The 15978-nt window shown below is 34.7% G+C and overlaps 1 protein-coding gene across 1 annotated transcript in view; it reads right to left on the bottom strand.

Moving 5' to 3' along the window:
• Positions 1-10951, bottom strand: part of LOC149532039 (P-loop containing nucleoside triphosphate hydrolases superfamily protein) — a 32043-nt gene extending 21092 nt beyond the window's left edge. Inside the window, exons 1-3 of the mRNA XM_089808761.1 lie at positions 10391-10951; positions 9706-9830; positions 344-494 (exon numbers count right to left, since the gene is read on the bottom strand). Coding sequence (XP_089664887.1) covers positions 344-494; positions 9706-9830; positions 10391-10663 — 549 coding nt within the window. The 5' untranslated portion in view covers positions 10664-10951. The remainder of the gene's footprint in view (positions 1-343; positions 495-9705; positions 9831-10390) is intronic.
• Between the last annotated feature and the right edge of the window lie 5027 nt (positions 10952-15978).

The raw sequence follows: 15978 nt of genomic DNA, 5'->3' as shown, positions 1-15978 counted from the left end.
CACTCAATAGCCTTCACATTAGTTAACCATCTAATCACAAATTAATAACACAACTAAGACATCTTATAAATCTCTTATTTTACACTTTTGAATAGTTTCTTAATACTCCAATGGCAATGAAGTCACTATATATAAATGAACTTCTCAATTTAGTGAATTTTGATGTCCTAATATATTGTTGCCTTAATCCACTTACTAAAGTAGATTTATTAGTGTGAAAGATATGATGCATTCACCCTTCATTATCATGTACTGTCACCTTCAATCCATTTTCATGACATGAACTAACAAATCTGTCAAAAATGAAGCAAATAGCAACATCCTGCAAGCACAATGTCAGTACCTGGCTTATTAGACCTCCAAATTTATTCTTAAGCGCCATCATTTTGCCTAGTCCTTTCTCTAAAGTGGAAGGAAATTGTAGCAATCGTAATGTATGGCCAGTTGGAGCAGTATCGAACACTATAACCGAATAATCCATTGTTTGTACCAGCCTGCACAAAAAGATGAAAAATAAATAAAAATCTCAGAACCGTAACTAAGTTATATCTATTTTCTGTCAACAATAATTACACTTGACCTTTTACAAAGCTCAAAAGTCAAGACCCTAAAATGTGAAGATGGCTAACCCACTGTCGGAAGCACAGGAGGTGAATAACATGAAGGGGCCATAAAAATAATACAAGTAGAGCCTAACAATTTCAAACAAAATGCTTGCCATATTAATTGCCAAAGAAATAGATTAAATTATTGTCTAGTGCAATGAATGAGGCTCTAGATAAACACTTACAGCAGGTGCAGAAGCTAAGGACTAGCACAATGAATGAGGCTCTTGATAAAAGAGACACAAACAGAGGCTAACCTTTAAAAAGAGAAAACCCTAAGAAAGTACAACAATAAATTATAATTACTGAGCTATACCAATCAAGTGGAGCAGCAAGAATATTGTGCACATACAGAGCAGCAAGACAGCCAGACTTTAAATCATTATGCATAGATTTCAGGGGTAGTCAGTGTCTCTGTACATTAGAAATCATTGTTGTTTTCTTTCTAAATATCTTCTTTGTTTGAGTCAGTATGACTTCGTTCAGAATAACTTTTAATTAGACAAGTATGAGTGTTAATGTTTTCTATTAATTGTTCCAGCAATACTACTATATCAACATACACTCAACTTTCAAGTTATGCTTCACAGACCATTTAGATATTTAAACTGTTTAATCTAATATGCTTCGGACCTATCTGAGAAGAACTAGAACAATTACTGGCATAGTTAGATATCACATGTTATTTTCTGAATACAAGCATACAAGTAATATAGTAGCTTACTATCTTGGTTCACAAATAATTTCTTGTAACCACTGTAAACTTATATAAGAACTTAAACCAAAGTCTGGAGGACCACGAGATTAAAAGATACGAAACTAATGTCATAAGGCAACATTCTACAGCCAATCACATTCTGACACTCGGGACTATCTGAAGGAATGATAAACACAGTCCAACTTGACCTTCACAGTACAATGTTACAAAATCTAAAATAATGCATCTTAAAAAAATTCAAAAATCAAATATTACAGAAGTAAACTTAAGAAAGCATATTTTAACAGAAAAGTTACCTTGCAAGTTTAAGCAAAATTAATTACCACAACTAGGAATTATGTTATTAGATAATTATCTAGGAAACTGTGTCCAACTGTAGCTATCTTTAAGTGCCAGTTACAATGTTTGTAAGGCTCACAATATCTACACCACAAACTTAATCTACCATTCTCCCTCTTTCTGTACCTTGAGTTTGCACGCTTGGCAAATCACCAAGAACATTTGAACTTTTTACCAGCACAAGTTATATCCAAGTAAACTTGCCAAAATTTTCCTTATTGGCAAAAGTCAGGGTAGGGTAAATTTGTGGGTCAAGCACAATTTTGACAGACAAGATTCATTTCTTACTCTTTAAAACCTCCATTCATTCTTCCACATCACACGCAACAAAAGGAAGGTATTATAGAGCAAATTTGGGAAGAGTTTTAGGGGATTTAAAGAAGAAAATTCTAGAATCTCAAATTTACATCAGATTACTTATTTTTTCCTTTTTCTATTAAGCATTTAAATTTGCAAATTATTTCCAACCTCTTTAGCATATCAAAAAATTGTGGATCAATTAAAACTTAAAATTCAACTGATTTACATTCATTTAAGCTATAGTTTTTCAATTCTGTTTACTTATTTTGAATATAAGTTTTTTCATTTTAGATCTAAAAATGATAGTTGTGTTAAAATTCATTAATTCAATTAATTTACCATATTACATTTAAATATTTTAAATGCATTTAAAATTTACATGATTCTTAAAAAAATCAAGATCATATTGCTATTTTTTTAAACCATTAATTTTTTGTTCTTATTGATATTGCAGGGTGGGAATTATAGGACGGGTTGGGTGGGCAGTGGTGCAGAGGGAACTATAGTTGGCAAGGGTTTTATTGCCCATTGAATAGTAGGGAGGGGTAGGGAGATATAGAGATCGAGATTCTGACCTTCATGAGCGAGATCAAAGTGGATTCATGCCAGTGGACAAGCTAAAGTTGCTTTACCCACCCTCTTTGCTGCCTTTCCCTCCTAAAATGCATGTTAATACATAACCACAATGGCATTTGGGTCTAGATTTAGTTTGGAAAACAATTGGAAGTAATCTGATCGGAAATAGGCCCCCTAAAAGTCATGACCCTACTTGGAGACATGTTGTAATGTGATAGCCAAGTCCACAATCTGTAATCAGGGTCTAAAAGCTTACAGAAGGCATCAATTGCCACAAATACCATCTTGCAGGAATATCTAATCACAATTCCAAACCACATCCAAGAGTCCTAAAGAGGTGAAGATGGAGATGATAGCCTTTTTTGCAACATTGGATGAAAAAGAAATTGGAGAGGCCCAAGGCACAAGCGGCCATGGAAGCAATCATTTCTCTCAGTCATTGTCCACGCATACATGGCACGTCCACCTCGTCTAACTCTAGTAAGGCTTAACCATAGGGGCATTTTGTGCCTAGAAAGGTACTAAGAGCACAACCTTTATTGGAAGCAAAGGGGTGGAGCAAGGAGGCACACAAAGAAGAAGATATGCCATGTAAAATGTTTGTTAACATAAACTTCCTTTCAATGTGGCATGGAATCCCATATTAGGAGTATTTGGTGACACCACTGCCAATAAGGAAAAAGACTAGAAGCACAAGGCATCCTCTCCAAAAGAGTTAAGTAGAAAGTTTCTCCAAGATGTTAATGTATGTGCAAAAAGAATAATGAAAGATCAAAAGAAACAATGGCAAAAATATGGATGCACAATTCTTTTGGATGGATGGATTGAACGAAAGAACCATGCCCTTATCAAGTTTTAAGTTGCCCCAGTGAGTTAGCATATTTGAAGTTGTACCATCTTAAATTGTAAGCACCTATTATCAGATGCTCAATTAGACCCCACTTTGGTTTTGTTGAGATTTCATGTCCATTATGCTTGATCCAACCCTGCACCGCCTACATTTCTGGTCTTTTTCATCTTCCCAACTCCCAGATTCAATTTTATCCTCTTCTAGCAGGAAGAGGACAGCCTGCACTTGGGAAGAGGATGCCCAAGCCCACCTCTGTCCCTATTTTCTCCCCAATGTTCGATTAAGGGACACATCTCATTAATTTAGCAGGATTTCTAAATTCTCATCAACAGTTTTGAGCTCCAAAATGTTGTGAGAATTATAGAAATAATCTATCTCTCCTCATTTAGGCAGAAGAGAAGTTGGATTTCAAGTGTTCTACAATTTCATACCCGAGCAATGAAGATCAAAGTTTCAAAACTTCCTCAAGTCTTATAAGGCATTTTGCAGGCAATCTTCTCCATTGTAGCAAGCTTCTCTCCAATGATGGTGACGTAGAGGAGACCTCAATTAGCAAGCAGATCCTTTGTCCATTTACATCCATTCATCCATCCATACTTCAAGGCAAGAATCAATCAAGCATAACAATATTAAAGATCTTTGAGTATTCACAAATCTATGCATTTTGGAAAGGGCATCCTTGATTCTTTTCTACATTAAAAAATTACACACAATTACATTCCAGCAACATGCAAGCATCTCCATAGACATCACAATCTTAATATTGGTTTATGAAGGTATGTGCATTTACAAAGTAGATCTAATATAAACTTTACATTTACATCCTTTCCTTTCATGCAATTTCATTTTCATTTCAAGGTTGATTGTTCAACCGAGGTTTGACTAAGGCAAACCCCTTTTCAACCCAACAATTTTCCCTGTATTTTTGTGTACAGGAATAGGTTGCATTTGCATCATTTTGAATCTAGGAAGTACAAGACTTGATGGATAGTCTACAACCGAGTTCAATCAAAAGTATTGGGAATGGGACACCCTAGGCACCCTCTTCCAAGTAACAGCATGCCCCCAGTGCCCTCTTCTCTGAAAAACAGCATCGAACTGAAATCAACTGTCATTAGTGTTATCTATTTTTTGTTTCTATTACTTGTACGAAGTTGTTTGTTTTCTATCAAGTTGTATATTCGGCAATTTGTCATTTCTTACCACTTTGTCCTTTACTACACAAGTCAATCACTTTTCCCTGCTCAGTTCCAATGCATTTACACAAAAAAAAGGATCATTACACACACTCAGTGTTTAAGTCCTACTTGGGTCTACTGTGTCATCTTCCTTCTGATTGTGCAATAAAGAAACAGTTAGGTGTTGCACGAGGGAACCACTCTAGAATCATTTGCTGATAACTTAGAAAATGTCATTCACATTGTTACTGACAATACAGCAGCATATAGCAGCTACATGATTGTTTTTTACGAAAGACAACAAGCAGTCCCAACTCATTTAATTTACTAATAGCTAACATATTTATTGATAAAGATAGGAAATGAAAAAATGCCAGAGATTCTCGACTCTAGTGTCTTTTAATTCAAACTTGAGCTCTTCATTCCCAACAACTTATAAGGAAGCTTGCCTCCCAAGAAAACTTTAACCTCAACAAGGGTCAAAAGCAATTGTTCTGGAAGTTAATTTTGCTTTAACTTGCCAAGGGTCCTTTAATATTAAAACACGCTTTACTAAGTTTACTTTTGTAATATTTGTTTGCTATTTGATGAATGTTTTAGATTTTGTATCAATGTACTATGAAGGTTAAGTGGGATTGTGTTCTTCATTCGGTCAAATAGTCCTGTGCCAAAATATGATTGGCCGTAAAATATTGCTTTATGACATTACTTTCATACCTTTTAATTTCGTATCAAATTAACTGTAGCCAAAAAATTCAATAGGAGCTAAGAGGCACAAGAATCTATAATATGCATCTTCACACGCATGCATAACAAAATGTGCAAAACAATTACCTTTAGATTCTTCAAAGGAGGATTTTTTAATCATTTCAAAACTCTATTTTCTTCTTATTTTCCTTACAATCCTTCCTAATGTGACAATCTTCCCAAAAATCCAACATGTCACCTTATAAATTCCAAAACACTTTAATGTACCTTTCTTTTTCAAACTCTTTTCTCCCTTACTATCATTCCTTTGCTCCCAAAGGTCTCAAGTTCAACTCCAAAGAATGGACTCACCTGATGCATTTGGCTTGTTGGTGGTTTGGTACATCCCAAAAGGATTTAGTTTCACCCCAACTCACCCCTTCCTAACCCCAACTCAGCAGCAAGTAAAACCAAGGGTAAGGCAAGTTGGGCACTAGGCTAGGTCACAAGGATGCCATTGGTGCAGCAAAGAAAACAATAGTATGAGATGCAAAGTGAGTCTCAACAACCTAGGATCAAGTTAATAGTAAGTTAATAAAACATTAAAAAAATATTTTATTCAATTTTGTAAAACATGACATAAATGAAATAAATAAATTAAATTTACCTTCAACAATTCCAATCTCAACAAAGTTCTGAAAATTGCTTATAACATATGGTGATTTATCACAAACATCTAGATCTCCTCACCCTTCTGGTATATTTCTTCCATCCACTCTATTTGGGTGCCAGTAGCTTACGTCAACAAGTTGAGGGAGTGTATAGTACACAATGTCCAAAAAATGTGCTCATATCTTGCCTCAACCAAAGCACCTACAACCCTGCAAATTTTTGCATTGTCTATAATTACTTAGACCATATTCTCATGACCCACCATCTCTATGGAGATCAATGAGGATTCTAGAAATGAACGTTGCATCCTCATTTTCCCCTTCACACTCAACAGCCCTCAAAAACATTACCCGCTTATGGGACACTATAACAACATTCATCAATGGATAGACTTTGTAATCTAACCATCAATTGCAAACAATACAAACACCTAATTCAATCGAAGAATCTCTAATTGGTTTAATTGACATCTATAGTTTTCTTCTCTCTTTGCCATAAGGTGATATGCTCCTTTTTATACCCAGGACTTGTAAAACCAAGAGGTGCACTATTCATTGCTGACACCATGTCATGTTAATATGGTGATCTCACCAAACTAGATGGAAGACCATTGGAACAGATGCAATTGTAATTTCTAGCTCAGCCATATCTCTTGCTTCCATTCCAAATGCCTTGCCTAATGTAACTCTCTTGCAACTAGGAAATTCTACTCCATCTTCTGTAGAGGGCATAGGCAAGAGGGATGTTTATAGGCCGCAACTGTATCAAAGGGTAAATTCATTGCTTTTTTTTCTTTCCGAAAGTATAAGAATTGTGTTTCCTTTTGCAAGCAATTTGTCAACATCTTCTTGTTCTTTTATAATCCCATTATTTGTAGAGTAGACAACTCCTTTACCATGAAGGCCCATAAAGTGAAGTTCGACTCTAGAATAAGAGCTATTATATTGTGTATTACAAAAATTGTACTTCCAAACATATCTCCCACCTCCTAGAACTTGTGAAATACTTGTAAAATGTCGCCATAATGGAGGTCTTTATCAATTTTGATATTTTTTGTTTCCTTCCAGACCCACTAAACTATGACTACTAGCTATTCTTGCCAAAAAAAAAAGAGAAACAACCTTGAAGAAATTCTTCACAAACTTGAGAAATTTCATCAAAAGACTATAGAATAGGGCTCAAAAGCTTACCTCAGACATTTATATCTCCTTTGTGGAAGTTATCTGGCACTCAATGAACAAACTCCTTCAAGAAAACCACCTACTCTTCAAAATGCCCAAATGGAGACGGAATGAGTTGAGAGCAAAAGAACAAACAAAAAAACATGGTTTTGAGTTGTATGGTCTAATAAAGGGCCATTTTAGGGTTTTGAAAAAATAATGAAATTAAAAAATACTTTTTCGATTTTTTTTGTTCACTTTTCAATGAATTATCCTGCCAAATCACCCAAATGCAGAATGGATGCGCATCACAGCCCATAGATGTGCCCAAATGTGTAGGGTCATGCATCTGCAGGCTATGGCACGCGTCCTATGCACACCCAGCATGCATCTTTAAATGCGTCCACATCGAGATGCTTCCACATCTAATATAGGCCTACAAGAGGTAAACTCTGCAACCATAAATGTGCCCAAATGTGTAGGGTGGCACATCCCCAAGCTATGGCACACATCCTATGTACACCCAGCCTGTATCTAGAAATGCATCCACATTGAGATGCATCAGCATCTAATGTAGGCCTACAAGAGGCCCATCCTGCAACTAAGATATTTAACATTCAACCATAGTTTGTTGATGCATTTATATGGGATGAAGGGTTCCACCATCCGTAGTAAATAACTATATGTGGAGAAAATTAATGAACTTCTCAAGTTGAACAATTGAAAAGGAGAAAAAGATGTCATCTAGGATGTCAAAATGAATGACTACACATTCTGAGGGAATTCCAAGGTGTCAAGCATTTTGATTTTTGCAAGAGGATTTTGAGTTTCTCTTGGTTTTCTACTTCCAATATCTCAAAAAAACGGATACACGGGATGGTGGTAAAACATGCCGAATATGCCTTCTTGAATGTGCTTTTTTATTTGATTTTGTTCAAAGTACAAGTTCTGTTAGGAGGAAGACAAAAGAGTGAAGAAAGATTAATGTATTGTAGTCTTGTTTTTAAGAAGATAATATATGCCTGGCCTCTCTTTTTTGTGGAATTTTCCCTTGCAAGGGCTGGTTTGAATTTCTCATGTTGCTGATATTATTTTTAAATCTCTTTAAGGATATTCTTAAATCAAGAATCCTTAAGTGAATGGTATTTCATGAACAAACATACTTAATATCATATTTGTATACTTAATTTCAGATTTCCATATTGTGGTAGTTTATCTTTTGTTATCCCAACATTTTCTACCAACACTTTAGCCATATTTCATTCTTGTGGTTGTAAAGGCTTTTTGGGCTGTAGTGGGAATTCTGGCAGATTTTATTTCACAAATTTGTATATGGAAGCCATGGCTGCATCCAAATTTTGAATAGAGATTGAAAAATTCAATGGATATAATTATAATTTTTGGAAGTTGAGAAAGAAAATCTCCTCAAAAGAGAGACATCAATGGATAGTGACGACTATAAGCCTGAAAGCATTGTCCAAGGCTTGTTGGACAAGATGGATAAGAAAGCACAGGTGGCAATCCAGCTTTTTCTTGCAGACTTGTCCTTTTAAATGCATTGCTTACAGGAAAAAGAATCCAATGTTTTTGTCCTGCAATGACACCATAGTTATTTTCAGTAAGCTCACACAAGTGCGCTATAATCCCCTTTTGATTATTAAATAAATCTTTACACAAGCAACCTTCTTATTTTAGATTCACAAACTCTTCACAATTTTCCTACTTTAGCTGCCACAACACTCACTCAAATAGTGAGAATCCCAACCTACAAACTCTCTATCCAATATTTAGGTGAGTTTATCTAACGACTCTTGGTAAGAATAATTTAAACTATCACACCCTGTTGATATAATAAATTCTAACACCCACTTCCAAAACTTAAGCAAGCAAAATATATACAGAAAACATTTGCAGGCAAATTTTCAATATATAAATAATGTTTCTGTTCATCAAAACCTGTTAAGACTACAAGAAAATTCCTTACAAAGATACAGAACAAAAAAATAACACATTCATCACAAATATGTGGATCCACCAAAACAGAAATCTGTTATTATTCTTATTAATTTTTTGAATATGACTGTTTTAAGAAAAAATGATTAACTAAACTGGTGTGTATGTGGTTATGTTATATGACTATCTTACCCTGTGCTCTCATTTTATTTGTTTGATAGAATCTATATGTACTGACCTGCATATTTTTCTATATTTACATTTCAGGTCAACTGTCAATCTGTTAATTTAAAATCCTCATACAAAATAATGGCACAAAGCTCACAAAATACTAAACCTCATCATCTTTACATGTAAGTCCAGGAGTTAGATTCTCCAGAATTTGTCCCAAAAAAGAAATTAACGATGAAAGACACTTTCTACCGGATAAAGGTTAAAAATGAATTCCACTTTAGAATAATTATATAACCTAAAAATCTGAATAGAATTGACTTTGTGATTAATTCTATTAAGTCTAGCTTCGTGGATTTTCATCTTGATCCTATCGTGATCAAGAGCCCTGTAGATAGATCAAAAAATTGGCGATTAAATCAACTCACTTTCATCCACAATAGTCACTGTTTGACAGTTCAGAACGGAAATTCAAATAATTAATTAAAAGGCTTACTTCAGCATTTCAGCAAAGCTCATTGCTTCGTCTATGCCAGGTATTGCATTTGCCAACTCCGTTACAAAATTGCCCATTCCTTCAAAATTTGCTAGCTCATCGCTATCCACATTAGGGTCCACTTCCTGTTACAATAGACGCTTATCATTGTCATGCATACTTGCTGATTGGCCCAAATTAAACCAAATTCCCTCCAAACGATTTATTTACAAAGTTATTACACGAGTAAAGATAAACTCATGACACATGAACACCTGTAACTAGTCAAGGCACGCTATTTATCAGAAATGAAAACGGTGCCGAATCTGAAAATAAAAAGAACAGAATTTTAAACAGATAAAAGCATGATTTTGTGAACAAATAGGGTGCGAAATTATAAAATTACAATGAATCAACCACAATCGAGTGCAGTGAAATTTTACTTTTCTGTTACCAAACTACGTTGTGGGGGCGGTAAATAAATCGAAATAGTTTTTTCTAGACTAGAAAAGGGCACGATTATTAATTCCATAAGCAAATACGGAACAAAATTCTAAAATCAAGCTTAAACCGCTACCTAACATAACATTACAGATCTAAACAAGCCGTACCCAAACCATTTTGGCCAATAGAATTTCTTTTAACACTTTTTTTATAAAAAAACATAAAACTCATAAATAAATGAGAAAGAGAAAAGCATAATTACCATGGCAAATAAGTTCAAGAATCCATTCACTAAAGTAGGCGTTTTGGTAAATTTCTGCTGGAACGAATCGCTCAAATTATGAGCAGGATCTGTTGAAATAATTAAGACAGAAGTGCGCACACGGGCAAGCTCAATTCCAAGCATTGAACTGCAGGTGGTCTTTCCCACGCCGCCTTTACCCCCCACAAAAATCCATTTTAGCCGATCTTGTTCGATTATATTCCGCACGCTTGCCTCTGGTAATTCTAAACTTCCATCGATCTCAGTCGCCATTGGTAAAATGCTCGAAAGGGTATTATTTATTTGACCCAAATAAACAAACTCTGTACCAGAGTGATCCCGAAATCGAGAGAAAAAATTATAGACGGCTTATATGGTGAGGGAGATTCGCAATATTTTACTTTCGAAATTATCAGGTTTACAGGAATCCCGTAGATTGTTGTCTTTCTCAAATTACGACTAATGTTCGTTAGATTTTGAACAAACGCCGTGCAGTTTAGAAGCCTTAAAATTTCAACAACAAAAAAAAAGGATGATATTAATTTTAATACACTATTATATCAAATATAAAAGCCTGTCGGTTGTCTTTTACTTAAGTCAAATTTTATAATAAAGAATTCCTGAATAGTTATGTCACTAAAAATCTTCATTCAATTGCATTTAGGGTAACGATTTTATTTTATTCTATTTTAATTAGTTACATGCTATTATTGAAATTATTTAGAAAAAAACAATGAGGTTTAAATATTATAATAAAAGTGAAAAATATAATCATGTTTAAATAATATTATGATAAAAGTGAGGTATTGAACATTATATTTTAGATAATTAAGAAAAAAGAGGTCTAATATGAAATGTGCAATAATTTGTTCATTTATTTTAATTTTGTTTATTGTCATTATCATATGATGTGGTACATGGGGAGCAACATTAGAGTGGAGTTCAACAAGAGTCTTAAATAGCTTGATTGTGTCATATTGTCAACTTTGTTTGTCTACTTATTGTAATGAAAGAAAATACGAATGTGGGTGTCAATCACTCAGATCGATAATCAAACTAGGAAGCTCACACTAATTCTCTCTAACACATTAGAAGGAAGGTTAATCCACTAGGCTCGATGAAGCTCAAGTGTTGAGAGGGGAGTGTTGAGAGGTGCGAGGATTTAATAACTATGGACTTGAAGATGATTATGCCAATTGTGAAGATTACTATTGCGGTTACTGATTATTTATCTCATATCTTAAAAGAATATTTAACTGTTGAAAAATAATTCACAACAAATATTAAAAACTAACTCAAGAGCAACTTCACCAATAAAAATATGGAAAGAAATAAGCAACATAATGAACACAATATTTTTGGACAAATTGTCCCTTAAAAAAAGCCCTAAGGCAAAACCAATTCTACAGATGAGGAATTATATTAAACTTTGACAAATCAAGAGATACATAAACTGCTTGCCTCTTACCGACAAAGCTCTAACAATCTCCTCTCCTACTAATATTCCCCCACTACCCTTCCCAACACTATCATTATGCCTTTGCTAACACTGCAAGACTATTTGCTATCACTGCAAATACTTTTCAAGCTTGTGTTCTCCAAATGTCCACTGACCCCCCCTTTTATACTAATTCCATTAGAAAACCAATAGTTGAGACTGATTCTCAATTAATGGCTAAGCTTTAAAACAATGCAAAAAATCCTAACAAATTAGTTTCTAGTTGTTTCCAAAAGGATTTAGTTAATTAATAAACAATTGTCTTTACTCTAACCAATTTATTTAGAGAAACAATTATTTACTAAATTTTGGCAAGTGGACAAGCAATTATCCAAGCTACCCAACTGACACTCCCTCTTAGTGAGGAAGTTGTTCTGCATAACACCCAACTTATCTTTGAAGAAGATAAATTTGGCCTTTCCCAATGCCTTAGTTAGAATGTCTATTACCTGCTCCTCTATAGGTATGTAATGTAGTTGAACAATCCCCCATTGTACAAAATATCTAATAAAGTGATATTTGATGTCTATATGTTTAGACCTATCATGAAACACTAGATTCTTAAACAACTTGATGCAATTATGATTGTTATAGTGTATCACGATAGTCTCAACCCTCTAACCAAACAACTATTCTACTAGCAAATTTCAAAGTCATATAGCATCACATGTTGCCATGCTAGCTGCAATGTATTTTTCTTGTATTGAACTCAAAGCCACTAATTTTTGCTTCTTGTTGAACCAAGATACAACTCTCGATCCCAAATTGAAACAACACCTTGAAGTATTCCTTTTGTATATTGTGTTGCCTGCCCAATCTATGTTAATATAGCCTATCAACTTGATTCCTTCATCTCAATCATATCAGATCCCATACTCAACTATACCATGCAAATAATGTAGCACATGCTTTGTTGTTGTCCAGTGCGCTCTCTTTGGTTCAACCATGAATTGAGTAAGAGGGCTTATTACAAATGCTATATTTGGCTTGGTGTTGACCAAATACATGAATGCATCAATCAAATACCTATATAAGGTGGGATCTACATTTACCTAGATGTATCTACCTTGCTCAAATTCATGATCATAGGTGTAGACATGGCTTTGCAATCCTCCATTCTAAATGTCTTTAGGATTTCAATGCAATATTTCCCTTTCCCAAGGAAAATCTCTCCATTTTTCTACCACACCTCCATGCCTAGAAAGTACTGCATAAGTCCCAAATCCTTCATCTTGAACTTGTTTGCAAGGTTCCTCCTACCATCCTCTATGAGCCCTAGCAAATCTATAAGAAATAGGCCATCCAAAAATAGAACAAGAGTGAGAGCCTCACCCCTAATCACCAAGTAGTAGAGGTTAGCATCTATCTCACTCTTCATAAAGCCCATTTCTTGCAAGTATGTATTATTGTGCTCATACCATACTCTGGGAGCCTACTTGAGTCCATACAAGGCTCTCTTCAATTTGCACACATGGGTCTCTTTGTTGTGTGCTACAAAACCTTCTAGTTGTTTTGTGTATACCTCCTCCTTCAATTCGCCATTAAGGAATGTTGTCTTCACATCCATTTGATGAATTTGTCATCCCATCTGTGTTGCCAATGAGATCACAACTCATATAGAAGTATAACTAGCCACTAGAGAAAATATCTCCTCATAGTCTATTCCCTCCTTCTAAGAGAATCCCTTTGCCACAAATATTTCTTTGTATTTCTCAATGCTACCATCTGCACCATGTCATATCTTATCGATCTAGCATGATCCAACTATTTCCCTAACTGTTGATCTAGGCACTACCTCCCATACATCATTTTGTATTATTGAGGAATATTCCTCAACCATAGCATCTAGCCATACATGATTTTGTGCAGCTTCCTAATAGCTAGAAGGTTCACTATTTACCAATTGCTTGAATAATGCCACATAATCATTGAACTTGGTTGATTGTCTATGTTATCTTGTGTTCTTCCCAGGAGCTCCCACAAAATCTTGAGTATCCCTTTGTGTCTCTTCAACCTCACAATTCCTATTTTCAACTATAGAGGATGAAATATCAACCTCTATGTCTTCTTTATGCATTTCCTCTTACAGTAGTTGTTCCATATTCGATGAATTTTTTGGCAATTTGGCTAGGTTACATGATGTGATGTTGTCATTTATGGCTTCATATAGTTCAGATTAAGTCAGCAGATCTTGGAGATAAATTTTTGGGTCACAGACTTAGAAAATTGTCTAAGTATCATAGAGTTTTCTGTCAGCATAGGAACCCTTTTGGTTAGCATAGTTCATATATAGGCATTTATGACATGTACACACTTACCTGGAGGAATGATAATATGCTAGGATGACATGTGCAAGAGTGCAAGGACAAAGATAATTTGGTTTTATAGCAGTGTTGAGTTGACAAAATAGGATAAAAGATACATGGTCAAATATTTTGGGTTAATGAACTATTTTGTTTATCCAAATAATTACTTAACTAATTAGGAACAACATCCTAGATTTTAACCCTAAGTTAGGAAGAATTTATTTTGTGTTTTGGAAAGTGTGTAAAGAGATGAAGGCTGACAGTTAAAGAAATATGGTATAAAGGAAAAGACTTTGGATATGAAGTTGTGCTAAGTTGTAAGCATGTATAATGTTATGTTTGTGATGCAAATTCTGATGTATGATCATAGTAGTGTGAATTTTGATAAAGTTTTGTGAAGAGCAATAAAGGTAAATTAGATATTTCATATATCAGTAGATTATGCACCGATTTTTGTATTTACTCTTTGTATACTAAATTTCATTATATATTGCATGTTTTGGCAGTGGGCTCATCTTGCATACATTTGTAAATTGTAATAACGACTCCTAATAGGGTCGAGGCTTCTAACAAGGCCTAGTCCTCTAACAAAGACTGAGACACTATATGGATGTAATAGACTCCTAACATGGTCATTATCTTTCACAAGATACTTTTGATTAGTGGATCATTTTGTGGGTACCATACCTCGTGGGGTTTTCCCTTGGCCAAGTTCATTAGCATGCATGATGATGGTATTCCTTTGGGGAAGTATCCTAAGCATTGGAGAGACTATTATCATGATTTCCATGTCGCATTCATGAGTGTGTTTGTCATTGATGTCAAGATGTTGTTTCTATAAAGACTAGAAAAGTAGTAGATACAGAATGAGGACATATGGATTGTGTATTGATGATAAGATCAAGCATAGTTGATGATATGTTCGACATTGTGTCTTGATGTTGTGGACAAGTGCACATATTGAGAGTAAAAGACATACAAGAGTTATTCAATAATTACAGAGGACAGTGTGTAGACAGAGTACTTGAGAAGTGGTTTCTGATGTTTGAATTGTATCTCTTAACGGGGATAGAATCATGATGAGAAAACTTAGATAGTGATAGTAGACAGTTTGATGATGATTTCAACAAGTGTGCAAGGTTAGAAGTTGCACGTGTGGAATATTTGAGAAGACTGTGAACCGACAGTGTTGTGTAATTATAAAATAATTATTTATCTTAAAGAGGTCCTATTATAATTAATTGGGAAAGCCTCAAGGCCGAATCAATAAATTATTTTGAGTATAAAGGAAAGTCATTTTCCTTGTGATGTAGTGTGTAATAGAGGTGAGTAAATGTGTAAGTGAAATCCGAAGTTGGTAAATACATGTAAGTGATCAAAGGGATTAGTATGATGTGAGTTTGAAGGTCTGGTATTGAGATATGAAGAGATTTGGTCCAGTCAAGAGGACATAAAAGGAGTTCAAATTATTCTACATTCTATTATTCTACAAGGAATAAAATAGTGGCTAGTTGGACAATGAGTTCAGTGGTCTTACCCCTGAAGTTGTTTGGACAATGGGTCCATTTGCCTTCTACAACTCCTAAAAGGGTTGGCACAACTCCTAACAGGGATTGATATGTATTTAGTGTATTTCATTGGCTCCTAATAGATTCCATCCTCTTATAAGGAACTTTTATATTAGTACATCATTTTGTGGGTACCATCCCCACTGGAGTTTTCCCTTTGATCAAGGGTTTCCCTAGTTAACATATCTAGTGATATTGTGTATGTGTATTTTTTAT

The sequence above is a fragment of the Cupressus sempervirens genome, chromosome 11, assembly GCF_028749045.1.
Source record: "Cupressus sempervirens isolate cs-2001-9-10 chromosome 11, ASM2874904v1, whole genome shotgun sequence".
NCBI lineage: Eukaryota > Viridiplantae > Streptophyta > Pinopsida > Cupressales > Cupressaceae > Cupressus > Cupressus sempervirens.
This window is presented reverse-complemented; position numbering and strand designations above follow the sequence as displayed.